The sequence below is a fragment of the Somniosus microcephalus genome, chromosome 8 (assembly GCF_052327205.1).
Source record: "Somniosus microcephalus isolate GS21.2 chromosome 8, FLI_Smic_1.0, whole genome shotgun sequence".
In the NCBI taxonomy this organism is placed as follows: Eukaryota; Metazoa; Chordata; class Chondrichthyes; order Squaliformes; family Somniosidae; genus Somniosus; species Somniosus microcephalus.
Genome location: NC_140994.1, coordinates 152640923 through 152659883, shown reverse-complemented (window position 1 = coordinate 152659883; position 18961 = coordinate 152640923). Strand labels below are relative to the sequence as shown.

At 45.9% G+C, this 18961-nt stretch overlaps 1 protein-coding gene across 1 annotated transcript in view; it reads right to left on the bottom strand.

Moving 5' to 3' along the window:
- The window catches only part of LOC147113870 (glutamate receptor ionotropic, delta-2-like), an 826198-nt gene that overhangs the window by 252071 nt on the left and 555166 nt on the right, over nt 1-18961 (bottom strand). Inside the window, exon 7 of the mRNA XM_085995253.1 lies at nt 3003-3164. Within this exon, the coding sequence (XP_085851379.1) occupies nt 3003-3164 (162 nt within the window). The remainder of the gene's footprint in view (nt 1-3002; nt 3165-18961) is intronic.

Genomic DNA, 18961 nt, shown 5'->3' with positions numbered 1-18961 from the left:
CCTGATGATGACGTCCAATACATAGGAAACCAACAAGAAGAGTCACCTCAGCAACAAGAATCAAAGACCACTGAAAGGCGTTATCCAGACCAAATCAGAAGGCCTCCTGAGAGACTGAACCTTTGAACTGTTTATACCTGAAGTTATATATGTATATATGTTATGATGTTATGTTAAATGGGGATATGACTATTAAGCTAAAAAGGGAGGATTGTGGTGTATGTAACCTGTTCCACCTTAAGAGAACTTAAGCCTGTTCCACCTTAAGAGATGTACTACTTTCTCTGGCTGCTGTATACGTAATACCGGTGGTGACCACTGGTATATAAGCACTGTGTAGTAAGATTGTATTTAGTATAGTCCTGACCTCCAACCAGTAAAGACCTGTTGAACTTTAATCTTGTAGTCTGTGTGTTATTAATTACAACTAGAACACACAGACTTTACAGGTCCTAATCTCCTGATGTTAGTGTGGAGGACTTTGCAGGGTTGATATTGCCTGGATATGTCCTGATATGATTTCTGAGCTGTTGCCAATAGGTTTGTCTAATTTTCTGAACTAATCTGCTGAATTTAGTGGCTTTGCTTACAATCTGGATGCAATATTAAGCCATCATTAAGAGTCAACTATGTAAGGTGGACTAGAATCATATGTAGGCCAGACAAATAGGACACTAGGGAACTGTTCCACAAATTACAAGATTTATTAAATTTAATTTGACAAGAATATCATGGTGGGATTTGAACTTAAGACTTCTGGGTTGCAAATCCAGTACCATAAACGCTACATTACCATTCCCTAGATCAGAGGATTTTATTTTCTCAGTCAACATAATATACTGTTTTAAGACAGAAAGCAACATAACAAGCAGAGTATCAGTACTATAATGCTGAATATACTTAAACATAAAAGAACACTTGATGACTCACTCTCAGTCAGTAGGATGAGCCTGTTAGCTGCTAGTGCAGAATTTGTGGAATCTTGGTTTGATTTTGGAGAGTTTCAACCACAAATCTGTCTCTACATTCAAGCGGCTTCTAAGCCCTCTGGGTGTGTTTCAAGGACTCAACAAGTAGATAATTGAATTGCACAAAAATTACATCCTGAGAGAAGCCGACCATTCCACACTGAATAAAATCAAGCTTTTAGTAGTATTTCATTATCCTTGAAATGAAAAGCACTGATAGAAGTGTTTTCAAGCCTTTTGCATCATTTTATGTTCATAGACGAGCTTGCCATAGTATTCATAGAAGAGCTTGCCATTACTGAGCCCACATTGATCTAAAATTAATAAAATCACTGGTTTCACATTATATTTGATCACCTCCATTAAATGTGTTTACCCATTCTAAATTCTCTTGCACTACCTTTTTCTGTAACTACATTACTTATATTTCACAGATTTATCATTAGTGATGTGGTGAATGGTGATCCTCTAAAATGACAGGATCAGATACAACATCAATACAATACCAAGAATCAGGCACAAACAACCCTAAACTGAATAGCTCACCTGGGAATACAGACACAGACCAATAACTAATTGGCAGTGGAATGTTGGCCTGTTATTAGATTGCCAGCGAACTGAACAATCTCCATTAGAACACCAGAAATGGAGGATTTATTTTGTCTTATTAAAAATGTATTGGCTGCATACTCTACCATTACTGCCTGGAATATTGTGCCTGACTGAGATGCCTTGTTGAATTTTAATGGCCATATTCTTGTATTTATTGCAGTACAATTTGTTAGTCTTCTGGATGCCTGCATTCTTAGATAGACCAGAAATTATATTATTGAGGTTTCACTGTCCTTAATATTTTAATTGATCTTTCCACTAATCCTTCATTTATACTGTACTTTGAAAACAGGAGAAGCTCCTATCTCTGGTCCAAGCTGCTTTCCCAAAGCCCTCAGTCAAATATTTTTCTAACACTCATGGTTGAAGCTGATTCATGAAAAATGAGTGAGGGATCTCTGGCGGATAAGAGCAGCAAGGAGAAAAAATATCACAAACTGAAATTATTGCCCCAAGTTTAAAGGGGGTGGGCGGGTATGGTGCACACGAGCCCCAAAGCGGGCGGCGAACCCAAGGAGTCCGGGGATATGGAGGCCCAGCCAATCTTAATGGCCAGAACTCATTCCCATAAATGTTCTCACTGACCTGCCTGAACTGGGCCATTACCTGACCAGCGGGCGAGAGCAGGAATTTAGTGGTAGGAGGATGCAGCCGAGGATCCAGGTAAGTGCTGAGGTGGGCTCCGGACGCAATCGAGTGGAGGGGCGGAAGCCCAGGGCAAGGGAGGCCCAGAGCTTCTTTGTGAGGCCTGGAAGAGCACTCTGCTGTTTAAAAAACTTGAAAACTTTTTGAGTGCAATCTAAAACTGAAACTAAAACACGAGGAGGAGAAACACATTGGAGTTCTCCAAATCGCCTGCCATAACTTCAGCAAAAGACCAGCAAAAAAACCTGAAGAAACAACATGAACTACAATTTATGATGTTTCTCTCAGAGGTTCTGCCCATCTTAAGCAAAAGTTAGGGTGAAAGATCGGGAGAATCCCAAGAGAATTTCAGGTGAAGATACTAAAAACTTGGACAAAATGTCCCCTGCACACCTTTAGGTATTGAAGGAGAGAGTTTAAACATACTGGGGTAGAAATGGGACCTAATTGTGCCTATTTTAAAGGCTTAAAATGAGTGCAATGAGGGCCAATTTTGGGGACCAACATTCCATGCCCAAAGGACGCCTGAAAGATGTCCAACCAGATATTGGATCAGGTCATTTTTCAGGCGTCTCTGGTGGCCACCTAAAAGAGTAACACATTTTTGGACAGAAACGTACCTACACGTTTTTTTCTACCATCCCTTCTAAAAAGGTTATCTTCACTAGTGAAATATAAATAATCACTTTACACTGATTCATAAATTCTTCCATTAAAAGCTTCTTGTACTTATACTGGTGCAATACTATTTGAATTTTGCAGTAAAACATGCAGTACCTTTTTGATTGCATCAAATGTAGACTTTCCACCTTGCCACGGCTTAGAGTTTTTTCTTATACATGTCAGACTAGCCATGCTGTGCCATTTTCGATCTTCCAGCTTCTTATGGAAGGCATCAGCCAGCAGCAAAACACTGTCATATACGTAGAGATTGGAGATCTGTATAGATTAGACCAAAGAGCAGTTTTCATCAAAAGTTTTATATTGAAATGATGAGTCCCCTGACACAAGGGAACTACAGATTAATGCAATTCTTCACCCAAAGACAAGCATGCAGTTTCTGTAATGGATTCTTCCACCCACATCTATAAAAGTTGAGTGTGAGGATTTATCAGTCGACTGAGATAGCACGTTGATAGCAGCAGTAAGGTCTCTGAGGAGTCCACACCATGTGCATTAATAATATCAAATAATTTCATCAACCAGAGGACTCTATAGAATATCCTAATTAAAACACCTAAAGAAATCGTTAAATGCATTTTTGCAATTAGTCAACTTATTAATCAATATTTTATTTTAAGTGATTTTATGGCAAAAGTGTAACCAGGTCAGATTTAAAGCCAACTTGTGGAAATATCAATCAACTTAAATTACAGCATGATTAAAGAGGCAGTGACCTTATTTCTAACCTTTGCAATTCCAAGATATCAGACATTTAGGCTACGAATTTGCCGACACTCAGAGGGCGGGTTTGGAGGTAGGTCGGGAGTAAAAATCTCAATGATTGATGGCAGGTTGTGAACCCGCCGCCATCCCGCCTCCACGCTACTTCGTCAAGTGTCGGGTCCGCGAGTCCCGATCAGACCAGACACCAAACAGCGGGAGAGGCACTTAAGGCAGATAACAGCTTGTTAACTGCCTTGCTAATCTTATTTTAACTGCCTGTTCTGAATTTTGAGGTTGTTCTGCATGTTGCCCATCATCAGGCAAACACACCCGCTGCATTGTGCCGGGTTTGCAAGGAGCTGAATTGTTAGCAGCTGCTCCAGCAGCTTAAAAGCGATCCTACAACATGGCTGAGTTTGAGATGGCACAAGTTAGTGCTTTGAGGTTTTGGCTAACATTTTGCAGCTCTACTGATCTTGCGAGTGTTCAAGCTGAGATCCATCTGCAGTTTCACCTCCTTGGAAGACTCTCTGGCCACTTTGAGCGCTTGCAACCTCTATTGCTCAACTGAGATATCCACCAGCGGAATGGGAACCATTTATATCCTCTCATCCTGGTCATCAGATTCGGAGGAAGACCAGCCGCGGCAGCAGCACAACCAGGCAGAACAGCAGGACCAGCAACAGGAGCACCAACCTCTCCTCAGCCACATCGTGATGAACAGGGCAGAGCGCGTCAGCGCAGGGCTGCACCTCGCCACCGGAGATACCCCCACCACAGGGTTTACAGGCCGAGGATGAGCTTCCTCAGCAATAGATGCCCATCTATCCTTCACAGCAAACCATCTATTTAGAAGAGTCACCATGCTCTGTTGAGTTTGGCGAGTTATCTCCTCCATGGAGGTTGCCACCCTCTCCATGGCAGCACGTTCATGCGCCATTGCCTCCACCAAGACAGTGCTGATGTTTGAGATGGACTCCTCCATTCTCTGCACACTCGCAGTTACCCTGGATACAAACCCTGGCAGAGACTCCTGCACTTGTTCCTGGAGTTCCAGCACCGCTCTCTTTCTGGATGGCCCCAGAGGCACAGCGTCTACATGCAGCTGAGCAGAGCTAGGAGCGTCCTGTGACCTCCGATGAGGACTCTCCACTGCTGTCCCTGTCTCCACCATCTGCTGATGCTCACTTGTGAGCTGTGATACACCAGGTGGCAACGCTATTCTAAGTCGCGAAGGACCTGCCGAGGTGTGTGTTTCTGCACTGGTGCTGGGTGCGCTGAGTCCTGGTGACACTGCTGCCTCAGAGGCTGCAGGTTCCTCTGAGGAGTTGTCCAGCTCTTCCTCCTGGACCGTGGGGAGGGGGGCTCTCGATGGTCCTATGGGAGAGTAAAGGCATAAGTTAGACATGTGATATTTAGATAGCAGACATACCCTATTATGCAGATGATCAAAAGTCAATCTCTATAAACATCATATGTCATTTCAGTCAATCATGAAATCTAAATGAGAGGGTTGAAAATCTATTCTGCCACCAGCTTCCTCCACTGCGCCCGTCTCTCCATCCCCCACTTCCAGCTCCTTGTTACCGCCAACAATGTCGTGAGCAGCCTCCTCAGCACTTGTCAAACTTGCGAGGGATGGTGACCCTCCTCCTGTCGTCGCTCTCTCCCTCTTATTGTGGGCTCTTTTCCTGCAAGGAGGGACACAAGTGGAGTTTCAGCGAGATTGACGGAGTGACTGAAGAATCCATAACATAAAAGCTTAGAGGGAGAAAAAGATGGAGTGAGGTGCCAAGAGGAAGGTGCCTCCCTGTGTGTTGTTAGTTGTTGCCACTGCATAACAGTGAGAGCGTGTGTGAGGGGTGAATAGTAGGATAGTGAAGTGATTCAGTACCAAGAGAGAGGGATAGGTAAGGGTGCAAGGGAAGTGAGGGTAAGATGGGATGTGGAGGAGCAGAGTGTTGGTGATGAGAAGAGATGGGAAGCAGATTGAAGAAAAGTGTGATGTGATACTCACTTTTGATGTGCGCAGAAGATCATTGAACCATTTTCGACTCTGCACCCAGGTGCGTGAGCATAAGGACCGAGCGCTTACCTCCTCAGCAATTTGCAGCCAGGCAGCCTTTGTCTGCTGAGGAGGCTTCCTCTGGCCATCGGGAGGGAACAGAATCTCACGGCGGCCTCTTACTCCCTCCACAAGAGCTTGGAGGGAGTCCTCATCAAAGCGTGGAGCAGCCTTTGCTTTGGCAGCAGTCATAGTCAAACAACTGAAGAAATGACATCATCAGAGGCGAGCAGCACACCCGCTCCCACTCATTGGGCCGGGCACGCACACGGCAACCTTAATGAGCCCACTTAATTTAAAATTGTGAATTGGGAGCGGTTGAAACCGGCAGCGTGACCGAAACCCATCCACCAGACAGCCTGACTCCAACCCACCCCTGTAGTGATCAATAGCATGTCATTCTATAGTGGACACTAGGTGGAGCTGTGTAGAGCTGTATGTTTAAGACTACATTACCCATGAGGCACTAGGCTACCCAGAAGGCAACAGTCAAGATGGCAGCCTGCACACAGGAGCACACATGGAAGCCTCTACAGATACTGTACCTAGAGAACGTGTACTGAATAAATAACTAGCTAGAAGCTAGCTGTGTTCATAATAAGAATGTCTAGTTATTAATGAACATAACATGGTACCAGGGTGGTGAAGATCTGCTGAAAATTGTGAAAAGCGACATGGAGAATTTGAAGCCACCAGGAGGTTTGAATCTCGAGGGAAATGTCGAATACAATTGGCGGATTTTTAAACAACAATTCGAACTCTACATTGCAGCCATCGGATTCGGTACGAAGCCAGACGCAAGGAAGATAGCGTTGCTGCTTACGGTTGCAGGCCCACAGGCGATAGAGGTATTTAATACATTTGTATTTAATCCAGCGGAGAACAGAGAAAAATTAGAAGATGTGCTAAAAAATTTTGATGCACATTGCTCTCCCAAAAAGAATGAGACGTATGAAAGATACATCTTCCGTTCTCGGACACAGCAACAAAATGAGACTTTTGTTAGCTTTATAACTGATCTGAAACTGAAAGCACAGACATGTAATTTCTCTGAGCTCAAAGCATCCATGATTCGTGACCAGATTGTGTTTGGTATTCATGATAAAAAAGTCAGGGAACGTCTGTTGAGAGAAACCGAACTAAATTTGGAAAATGCAGTGAAAATATGCAAAGCCAGCGAGCTAGCTCGAAATCACGCGAAGACTTTCAGTGAAATCAACAACGATGCGAATGTAATCAGTGATAATGCTGCTGTCGGTGCTGTGTCCTACAAGGGGAAGAAACGTGGGCAGAACAGAAATGAAAAGCAATCGGAGGATGAAATTTTTAATTGTAAACGCTGTGGTTACAAACACCAGTTAAGACAATGCCCAGCGTTTGGAAAAATGTGCACAAAGTGTAATGGAAAGAATCACTTTGCCAAACAATGCTTTTCAAAAGTAAAAACGACGAAAGGGCAACGAGTTAATGTGATTGAGGACACTGATGTAAGTGAGACATTTTTTGTAGGAATGGTGTCATGTGACGATATCAAAAAAATACAGAAAATGTGCAGCCCTCAGAAATAGACAATGCTGAACATAAAGTTAATGCAGTAAAAGAGGACAAATGGATGATCCCACTGCAGATAAATGGAGCATTAGTTACATTGAAACTGGACACTGCGGCAAAAGCTAACTTAATCAGTATGAGTGACATTAACAATATGAAAGAAAAGCCCAAAATACAGAAAAAGTCAGTACTACTGAAGGACTATAATGGACAGAAAATAGATAGCTTAGGTGTATGCAGACTTAAAGTGACAGTCAAAGACAAAGTGCATCATCTCATGTTTTCTGTTGTGGCTGAAAGGCTTGATTCACTACTGGGTGAAAAAGCTTGTGAGGACTTAGAACTGGTCAAGAGAATCTACCGTATAAACTGTGCCATAAGCAGACCAGATGACTCGGTGGATTCTGTAGTGAATAATTTCCAGGATGTGTTCAAAGGATTTGGAGTTCTACCATTCACTTACAAGATCCAGCTAAAGCAGGATGCTCAGCCAGTGGTACATGCTCCACGAAGAGTTCCAGCACCCCTGCGTGACCGGCTCAAGAATGAACTAGACAGAATGACCACAATGGAGTCATCAGGAAAGTCGAAGAGCCAACAGACTGGGTTAACTCCATGGTATGTGTAAATAAAAAGAACAATGATCTAAGAATATGCATGGATCCAAAGGACTTAAATGCAAACATAAAACGTGAACACTACCAGATTCCCAAGCGAGAAGAAATCACCAGTGAAATGTCAGGTGCCAGCGACTTTACAAAGCTCGATGCCTCACAAGGATTTTGGCAACTGAAACTGGATGAAGAGAGCACCAAATACTGTACCTTCAACACACCATTTGGCAGGTATTGTTTCCTCAGAATGCCTTTCGGGATAATATCTGCATCTGAAATCTTTCATAGAGCGATGGAACACATAATTGAAGGTCTGGAAGGAGTTCGGGTCTATGTTGATGACATCATCATCTGGGGCTCCACACTGAAAGAACACAATGAGAGACTGACTAAAGTGCTACAGAGCATAGGCCGGAATGGACTGAAGCTCAACAAAGCCAAGTGTCAGTTTGGCGTCCAGGAAGTCACTTTCCTAGGAGATAATCTATCTGGTAAAGGAATAGAGCCAGATATGGAAAAAGTAAACGCCATACTCAAAATGCCCCGACCAACTGACAAAAAAGGAGTGCTACGCATCATGCGGATGATAAACTTCATTGGAAAGTTCATTCCTAACTTGTCAGCCAAGACAGCCTGTCTGCGAGACCTGCTACATAAAACAAATGAGTTTGCATGGACAGAAAGACATGAACAAGAGTGGATAAACCTCAAAACAGTGCTGACAACCACACCTGTACTCACCTTCTTTGACCCAACCAAAAGAATCAAAGTGTCAACGGATGCATCAAAAGATGGCCTAGGTGCGGTCTTGCTACAAGCAGATGGTGAAGATTGGAAGCCTGTTGCCTATGCCTCCAGGTCTATGACTGATACTGAGTGTCGATACGCCCAGATTGAAAAGGAATGTCTAGGCTTGGTAGTTGGACTAGAAAAGTTTCATGGCTACATATATGGACTTCCCACCTTCACAGTTGAGACAGACCACAGCCCTCTGGTTGCCATCATAAAAAAAAACCTGAATGAGATGTCTCCAAGGATTCAACGACTCATGATGAAGCTGCAAAGATATGACTTTGAACTGATCTACACACCAGGCAAATACATAGTGTTAGCAGATGCACTATCCCGAGCACCCACAATGAGTCATGTGAGCTCTACTGAAGAAGACGTGGATGTTCATGTGAGTATGGTCACTGCTGCGCTGCCCGTGTCAGACACAAAATCAAAGCAAATAGAAGAAACAGTAAAAGATACAGTATTACAAACAGTAATAGAGAACATTCATCATGATTGGCCAAAAGGTTCCTGTCCAAAATATTTTCACATAAGGTCAGAATTGAGTGTCGCAAGTGGACTATTACTAAAACAGAACAGAATAGTCATTCCACATGCTCTACGTCAAGACATGCTCAAAAGGATTCATGAGGGACACCTCGGAATTGAAAAATGCAAAAGGAGAGCAAGAGACACTGTTTATTGGCCTGGCATAAATAAGGACATTGAGAACATGATAGGCAAATGTGAGAGATGTCAGAAACACCAAAGCAAACAAGCAAAGGAACCAATGATAGTAGCTGACATACCAACAGCAGCATGGCAAAAGGTTGGTATGGACCTTTTTCATTTAAATGGTAAAGACGATCTAATAGTGATTGACTGCTATTCAAAATATCCTGAGATGGCGCTGCTCTCAAGCACCACAGCAAGCAGTGTCATAATGCATGTGAAATCCATTTTCGCCAGACATGGAATTCCCAGGATTGCCGTTAGCGACAATGGTCCGTGCTTCAACTGTAAGGAGTGGCAACAGTTTGCAGCACATTATGACTTTCAGCACATCACATCCAGTGCTTTGTATGCTCAGTCAAATGGTAAGGCAGAGAAGGGTGTTCAAGTTCTCAAGCAGCTACTGAAGAAAGCGACAGAAAGCAAGTCTGATCCTTATCTCGCCCTGCTGAGCTACCGAGCCTCACCTTTAGACTGTGGTTCTTCACCTGCTGAACTACTAATGGGTCGCAAGTTGCGCACCACGCTACCCTGCTGTGCAAAAGAACAGCAAAGTGAGGAACTGAGACAGAGACTTCAACTGTTAAAGCTGAAACAGAAATCATACTATGACAAGTCATCCAAAACTCTAAAACCATTGACAAAGGATGATGTTGTCAGGATTGAGGATCCAGATGCATGGAACAGGAAAGCTACAGTTCTTGAGGAAGTAGGACCAAGGTCATACACTGTTAGAACTGAGGAAGGACAGATTCTCAGGAGGAACCGCCGTTCCCTCCTAAAAACACAAGAGACTATTCAAGACCAGATTGATGACAATGCCGCAACTGCATCTTGTCATTCACCGCCAGAACAATCTCATGAAGACACATCAGACTTACCCGTGTTGAGAAGATCCACACGTGAAGTAAAAGAGCCTGATAGACTTAATCTTTGAGTACAATGTAAAGCTTTGAAAATGTGTTGACTGTTTTGAAAATGTTTATGTTTATAGAGCACTAACAAAAGCGTTACTGATATTATCTTTATTGTTTTCTTGAAAGTTGATTGATATTGATTTTGTTAAACCTCAAAGAAAGGGGGATGTAGTGATCAATAGCATGTCATTCTATAGTGGACACTAGGTGGAGCTGTGTAGAGCTGTATATAGCTGTATGTTTAAGACTACATTACCCACGAGGCACTAGGCTACCCAGAAGGCAACAGTCAAGATGGCAGCCTGCACACAAGAGCACACATGGAAGCCTCTACAGATACTGTACCTAGAGAACGTGTACTGAATAAATAACTAGCTAGAAGCTAGCTGTGTTCATAATAAGAATGTCTAGTTATTAATGAACATAACAACCCCCTCAAAGAAAATCGCGGTCTTTGCCTTCTAAAGAAGAGTTCAGGAAAAATAATTTAAATGGCACAACCTAAAAAGGACTGAATTTTCCTGGTCCTGACTCAAACATGTCAGAGCAGGACTTCTGTTTGCCATACTGCCTGGATATTCGTGGTGGACTCCAAATGGCATTTCCACCAGCAAGTAGGAAAGGACCAATGGTTCTGCGGAGAATTCAGGCAGTGCTATAGTGGGACTGCCACTGCAGCACGTGAAGAGGTGTGAGCAACATTAAACAGCTATAAGGCCTTGAAGAATGGAGTATCTTAGTGACTGAAAGCCAAGGCCAAAGTCGAGGCCTTCATCATTTAAGTAAATGCAGGGAAAAAAGACCTGTAATAGACTTTCTTCCCCCATTTGCCACATGTAGGGCCATTACCTTGAGCCTATCAACTTTTTTTTTACATGGTGGTTCCCGGAAGCAGCAGAAAGAGGGGCAGATGGGAAGGAAATAGGCCAGTAACTCAGACCCTTCTCCTCTACAAGCATTTGCAAGCAGTGGTAGAGAAGGAGAGGACAGCAGCGGTCCCATCAGGGTGACAGAAATTCAGGTACTTTCAGTGGGGCAAGAGTAAGGTTCACTACCCAATTTTTCCCTCTTCATTCACTTCGAGGGGATATAGTGAAAGAAAATTCAGGCCTAATTTTTTATAGGCATGGCAGTGAAGATTGCAGTCATTTTTTGAGCTATAACTGTCACTTCATTTGACTAAATATGCCCAAAATACCTTAAAAGTTATTAAAAGGCTGAGACGTAATGGAATAGGTTGTTGTTTGTTGTAAAATCTGGCTAACACAGATCTATTGACAACCTATTAATGTACGTACTTCATAGAATCATAGAAATTTATGGCACAGAAGGAGGCAATTCGGCCCATCGTGTCTGTGCCAGCCGAAAAAGAGCTATCCAGCCTAATCCCACTTTCCAGCTCCTGGTTCGTAGCCTTGTAGGTTATGGCACTTCAAGTGCATATTGTAGTGTATGTACTTTGCAGAAGGAACTATATTCTGCAGCCCCTGTATACTGCAGTACGAGTAGTGACCACCCCTGTATATAAGCCTGTGTAGTAACAATTGCATAGTAGTTCCAGGTTGCCTCCATTCAGTAAAGACCTGTTATAACCAACTCCTGCAGTCCGTGTCTCAATTATACACGGACATAATACTGGCGACGAGCAGATACGAACTTACCTACAGTCTGCACCACCTCATGGGGATCCATCCCTGAAGCGAAGTTATCAGAGGTCGAGGCCAGAAGGAAGAAAGAAACAGAAGAAACGGGCGTCAACCATGGGCATCCGCCTCTGAGTCAGCGGTGTTGAAGGTTTGCAGGAGAGGCTGTCGAGAGCGGGGCTTGGTTATCCTGTCGATGGTGCTTCAGCTAATCGGGCTGGTGGCAGGTAGTACACTGATCCTTCCTGGGCTGCGGCGGTCTAGAGCTCGAGTGGGTGGCTTTGCAACGGGGCCGAGCAGCGTTGTCGGGAAGAGGAGAGAGAGAGAGGGTGGAGCACACAGGGCGCGGCCGGTGCTACGAAGCCGGGCAGCGTACAGACCCGAGAAGAGGGAGGCAAGTGTCCCGCAGGGTTGTTCCGACGATGGGGAAATAATAAAAATTAAACGCGCAGAAAGCCGTGAGGAGCTGCAGTTTGCCACGGGAACCACGGAGAGCAGCGTTAGCAGCAGCGCGGGGGGAAGTGCGCGAAGACCATAGGGTGTCACCATCAAGGCATAAAACGCCAGCAACAGCACTAGCAACAGTGGAGAAGACAGAAAGCGCGGGAGGCGCCATCTTAATCCAGCGGGGAAGAAGGCAAAGCGCGGGAGGCGCAATTTTGTTAAATCGGGGAAGAAGGCAAAGCGCGGGAGGTGCCATCTTAGATTTCCAAGATGCCGAAGACTGGCAATATCACTGCCTTTGATAATGCAATAGAAGACTGGACCACGTATGTGGAAAGAGTCGAGGTATATTGCGAGGCAAACGAAGTAGCCGATGAGAAAAAGGCATCGGTACTGCTAAACTTAATGGGTGCAAGAACGTACGGCCTATTGCGGGACCTGATTACTCCAGCCAAACCGAAGGCGAAGGGTTTTAACGAAATTGTTGCTATCCTACAGGAACACCTAACTCCTACACTGCTGCTGATAGCAGAAAGATTTAAATTCCACAGGAGAAATCAGCATAAAGATGAGAGCAATGCTGGATACCTTACGGAACTACGCAAGCTATCAAAGCACTGCCAGTTTGGAGCAGGACTGGCAGATACCTTATGGGACAAATTTGTCTGTGGACTCCTGAGTGAAGGAACCCAGAAGAGGTTACTCTCAGAGAAAGAGCTGACGCTAGATAAGGCTTTCAGCGTGGCAGTATCGTATGAAGCAGCAGCAAGGGGAGCTGCGGAAATACAGCAAAAGCCACAGGAATACGGCACCCACGAAATGACACGGGGATTTGCAAAATGTTATTGCTGCGGCAGAACAAACCATGACCAGAAGGACTGCTGGTCCAAGGACAAAATATGCAGGCAATGCGGAAAGATGGGACACATTGCACGAGTTTGCAGGTCTGGGAAGAAGACCAACGACAACAAAAAGACTACTAAGGAACCGTACAGGAAAGTACAAAAGATGACGGACAGTAGTTCCGAAGACCAGATGAGCGATAGTGAATCCGGGAACAAGAGACTAAGCTGTCTCAAACTTCACAACGTAATCGCAAAAGAGGATCACCGAACCATTTGGGTCACCCTCACGATAGCAGGGTCCAAAGTCAAAATGGAATTGGATAAAGGATCAGCTCTAACCATCATGAATCGACAAGACTACGAGCGGCTGTTCTCACACATACCCTTGAAAGAGACATCCATTGTCTTGAAGACGTATACGGGGCAAAAAGTATACCCCAGAGGAAAAACAAGGGTGCCTGTCGAATACAACGGCAAGGAAATACAGAAATTGTATCTGTAAATACTGCAAGATGGTGGACCACCGTTATTGGGACATGAATGGATCAGAAAGATAAGTTTAGACTGGCACTCCATTCAGGCACTGACGGTGGCTGGTAAAAAGGATGACGACGTCACTCCTGGACGATTGTCAACAATCTTAGCTAACGCCAGAGGTATTTCAACAAGAACTGGGAACTCTTAAAGGCGTAACCGCCTCGATAAAAATAGAAGAGAATGCAATTCGCCCAGCCGTCGAGGCAGAGCTGGAGAAACTGGAGAATGCAGGCGTGTTAACTAAGGTAGACTGGAGCGAGTGGGCGACACCCATCATTCCTGTCATGAAGAAAATGTTAAACAATAAGTCTGAGGAGCCAAGGAAGGTTCGCATCTGTGGGGATTTCAAGGTGACGGTGAACCCAGTCCTTCACACAGTACAATATCCTCTTCCAAGGATAGAAGATATCTTCGCCTCACTATCTGGAGGGAAGCGTTTTACAAAAATTGACCTAGCACAAGCATATTTGCAGATGGAGGTTGAAGAATCCTCTAGGAAGTATCTCACGATAAACACTCACAAAGGTCTTTACCAGTATAATCGACTGGTATTCGGAGTAGCATCAGCTCCGGCGATATGGCAAAGAGCGATGGAACAAGTCCTGCAAGGAATTCCGGGGACTCAGTGTTACTTGGACAACATCCTAGTGACAGGTGAAGATGACAGTGAACACCTTGCCAACCTAGAGCAGGTGCTCACTAGACTACGTGAACATGGGCTACGCGCCAATCACCCCAAGTGCGAGTTTTTTAAGAAACCGATATCGTATTGTGGCCACGTGATTGATGAAGAGGGGTTACATAAGTCCCCTGACAAAATTGAAGCGGTAGTTAAGGCTCCAGTGCCTGAAAATGTGTCGCAACTGAGGTCATTCCTCGGATTGGTGAATTACTACCATAAGTTTTTGCCGAATTTGTCCACAATTCTGCACCCACTAAACGCCCTACTACAAACGGGAGTAGCATGGAAATGGAGCGATGAATGTAAGCGGGCCTTTCAGAAGAGTAAGGACCTAATCACTTCAAGAGAAGTATTGGCTCACTACAACCCATCACTACCGATAAGACTGGCGTGTGATGCGTCTCCCTACGGCATTGGGGCGGTACTGTCAAATAAATTCCTTGATGGTTCAGAGAAGCCGATAGCTTTTGCGTCACGCTCGTTAACTTCAGCCGAGCGTAACTACGCCCAGATTGACAGAGAGGCCCTCAGCCTGGTGTGGGGGGATGAAGAAGTTCAATCACTACCTGCACGGTCAGAAATTTACTCTACTTACTGACCATCAACCTCTTGTCTCCATTTTCAACCCTCAGAAGGGCGTACAGATAATGACAGCACAACGGCTACAGAGTTGGTCCCTTTTCCTCGGGGCACACCAATATGACATCGAGTACAAAGGAACTAAACAGCATGGGAATGCTGATGGATTGTCGCGCCTACCGTTGCCGACGGTGGAAGAAGAACTTGCAGTGGATCCAGTGGAGATATTCCACTCGACCATAGTCGAATGTCTACCTGTGACGAATGCAAACATAGAAAAGGAAACACGAAATGACCCGACACTCTCCTGGGTCTATGATTTAATGGTGAAGGGATGGCCAGCACATGGCGAACCACTGCTGCCAGCATTCTCGCCGAGAAGAGAACAGCTGTCAGTGTGCAGAGGAACCTTGATGTGTGGATCCAGAGTAGTAATTCCACCCAAATTGAAGGATAGAGTGCTCAATGAGCTTCATGAGGGTCATCTGGGAGGGGTAAAAATGAAGAACTTAGCCAGAGCCTTTGTGTGGTGGCCGGGAATCGATAGAGAAATCGAAGAGATGACCAAGAGCTGTACAGGATGCCAGAAGGTCCAAAATGCCCCAACACAAGCCCCTCTACATCCATGGGAGTGGCCCTCATCTCCAAGGCAAAGGGTACACATTGATTTTGCTGGTCCATTTATGGACTCGATGTTTTTAATTGCGGTGGATGCACATTCAAAGTGGCCAGAGGTAATAAAAATGTCCTCAACCACCACAGAAAAAACTATCACAGTCTTACGAACCATATTCGCCAGGAATGGGCTGCCTGAACAGATTTGCTCCGACAATGGACCACAGTTTGTGTCTGAAGAGTTCCGGAGGTTCTTAAAGAACAATGGTGTTAAGCATTACACATCCGCCCCATATCATCCAGCCACTAATGGATTGGCCGAGAGGTTCGTTCAAACATTCAAGAAGGCTATCAAGGCAATGTGTAATGAAGATATACCCCTACAGCACAAGGTGGATAACTTCTTGTTTGCCTACCGGAATGCGACACATACGGTTACCAACCAAACTCCAGCCATGATGTTCTTCAATCGAAGACTACGATGCCGCTTGGATTTGGTTAAGCCAAACATCAGAAGAGATGTGGAGATCAGGCAGTTTCAGAATATGAATGAAAGGCCGACCAGGAGTTTCAAGATAGGTCAACCAGTTTTGGCCCGACCAGTTCGGGGGAGAGCAGCAGCGGAGGAGGTGAGCCCGGTATAAAAACCGGCGCCAAGGCAGAGGCCCGACCAGTTCGGGGGAGAGCAGCAGCGGAGGAGGTGAGCCCGGTATAAAAACCGGCGCCAAGGCAGAGGCCCGACCAGTTCGGGGGAGAGCAGCAGCGGAGGAGGTGAGCCCGGTATAAAAACCGGCGCCAAGGCAGAGGCCCGACCAGTTCGGGGGAGAGCAGCAGCGGAGGAGGTGAGCCCGGTATAAAAACCGGCGCCAAGGTAGAGGCCCGACCAGTTCGGGGGAGAGCAGCAGCGGAGGAGGTGAGCCCGGTATAAAAACCGGCGCCAAGGCAGAGGCCCGACCAGTTCGGGGGAGAGCAGCAGCGGAGGAGGTGAGCCCGGTATAAAAACCGGCGCCAAGGCAGAGGCCCGACCAGTTCGGGGGAGAGCAGCAGCGGAGGAGGTGAGCCCGGTATAAAAACCGGCGCCAAGGCAGAGGCCCGACCAGTTCGGGGGAGAGCAGCAGCGGAGGAGGTGAGCCCGGTTTAAAAACCGGCGCGAAGACCGTGGCCCGACCAGTTCCAGGGAGCAGCGGCAGCAGAGAGGAGGTGAGCCCGGTATAAAAACCGGCGCGAAGACCGTGGCCCGACCAGTTCCAGGGAGCAGCGGCAGCAGAGAGGAGGTGAGCCCGGTATAAAAACCGGCGCGAAGACCGAGGCCCGACCAAATCAACAGCAGAGGAGAGAGGTAAAAAGTAATCAGAGTGTGACGTCACCAGGGAGCAGGTAAGTGATTGGTTGGTGAGTATTTCTCTCTTTTCAATACAAGCTTGACTTCTGTGGTGTTAAATGTCTAGGGTCTCTGGTGTAGTGGGGACAGTTGGTAAATAAAGCGCCCTAGAGTATACCTGTAACTGGGGTATTGAATAAATTTTTTAATTAATTAAAGGAGTAAGTCATGGCAGGAGAGCTCAGACCCGTGTTCTGCTCCTCTTGCTCCATGTGGGAAATCAGGGACGCTGCCAGTGTCCCTGACGACCATGTGTGCGGGAAATGCATCCAGCTGCAGCTACTTGCAGACCGCATTGTGGCGCTCGAGCTGCAGGTGGATGAATTTTGGAGCATGCGCGATGCTGAGAGGCTCGTGGATAGCACGTTTAGCGAGTTGTTCACGCCTCAGGGCAGGGCAGCACAGGGGGTGACCATCAGGCGGAGCAACAAAGGCAGGCAGGTAGTGCAGGGAACCCCTGCGGGCATCCCCCTTTCAAACAAGTATACCGCTTTGGATACTGTTGAGGGGGATGACTCACCAGGGGAAGGCAGCAGCAGCCAACTTCCTGGCACTGGGGGTGCTCCTGCTGCCCAGGAAGGGGGGAAAAAGAGTGGGAGAGCAATAGTGGTAGGGGATTCTATAGTAAGGGGAACAGATAGGCGTTTCTGTGGCCGTAGACGTGAATCCAGGATGGTTTGTTGCCTCCCTGGTGCCAGGGTCAAGGATGTCACTGAGCAGCTGCAGGGCATTCTGGAGGGGGAGGGTGAACAGCCAATGGTCGTGGTCCACATTGGTACCAACGACATAGGTAAAAAGAGGGATGAGGTCCTGCATCAAGAATTTAGGGAGCTAGGTAACAGATTAAAGAGCAGGACCTCAAAGGTTGTAATCTCTGGATTACTCCCAGTGCCACGTGCTAGTAAGTATAGGAATGGGAGGATAGAGCAGATGAATGCGTGGCTAAAAGAGTTGGTGTAGGGGGGAGGGTTTTACTTTCCTGGATCACTGGGCCTGCTTCTGGGAAAGGTGGGACTTGTACAAGTCGGACGGGTTGCACCTGAACCAGAGCGGGACAAATATCCTTGCGGGGAGGTTTGCTAGCACTGTTGGGGGGGGTTTAAACTAACTTGGCAGGGGGATGGGATACAGAGGGGAGCTGAAATAGGGGGGGATGTGCTGCCAATTATAGAGAAAAAAACAAGTCAGCTTGGTAGACAGGGCAAATATATAAGGGCAAGGCTGGATGGCATCTATTTTAATGCAAGGAGTCTTGCAAATAAGGTGGATGAACTGAAGGTGTTGATAAACACATGGGAGTATGATATTGTTGCTATCACGGAGACATGGTTGAGGGAAGGGCAAGACTGGCAGCTCAATATTCCGGGGTACAGAATCTTCAGGCGAGACAGAGGGGGAGGTATAAGAGGAGGGGGTGTCGCAATATTAATCAAGGAGTCAATTACTGCAGTAAGGAGGGATGATATATTAGCAGGGTCCTCTAATGAGGCCATATGGGTGGAACTTAAAAACAAAAAGGGGGCAAGCACTTTGCTGGGAGTGTACTATAGGCCTCCAAACAGTCAGGGGGAGATAGAGGAACAGATATGTAGGCAAATCTCAGAGAAATGTGCAAATAATGGGGTAATAATAATGGGGGATTTCAACTTCCCCAATATTAACTGGGATAGTCAGAGTGTGAAAGGCTCAGAGGGTGTAGAATTCTTAAAGTGCATCCAGGAGAGCTTTTTGAGCCAGCATGTAGAAAGTCCTACAAGAGAGGGGGCGGTACTGGACCTAATTCTAGGGAATGTGGCCGGCCAAGTGGAAAAAGTGCTAGTAGGTGAGCACTTTGGTGATAGTGACCATAATATGGTAAGATTTAAGGTGGCCATGGAAAAGGACAGGGATGGGCCGGAAATAAAGGTTCTAAATTGGGGGAAGGCCGATTTTAATAGGATAAGGCAGGATCTGGCCAAAATGGACTGGGAT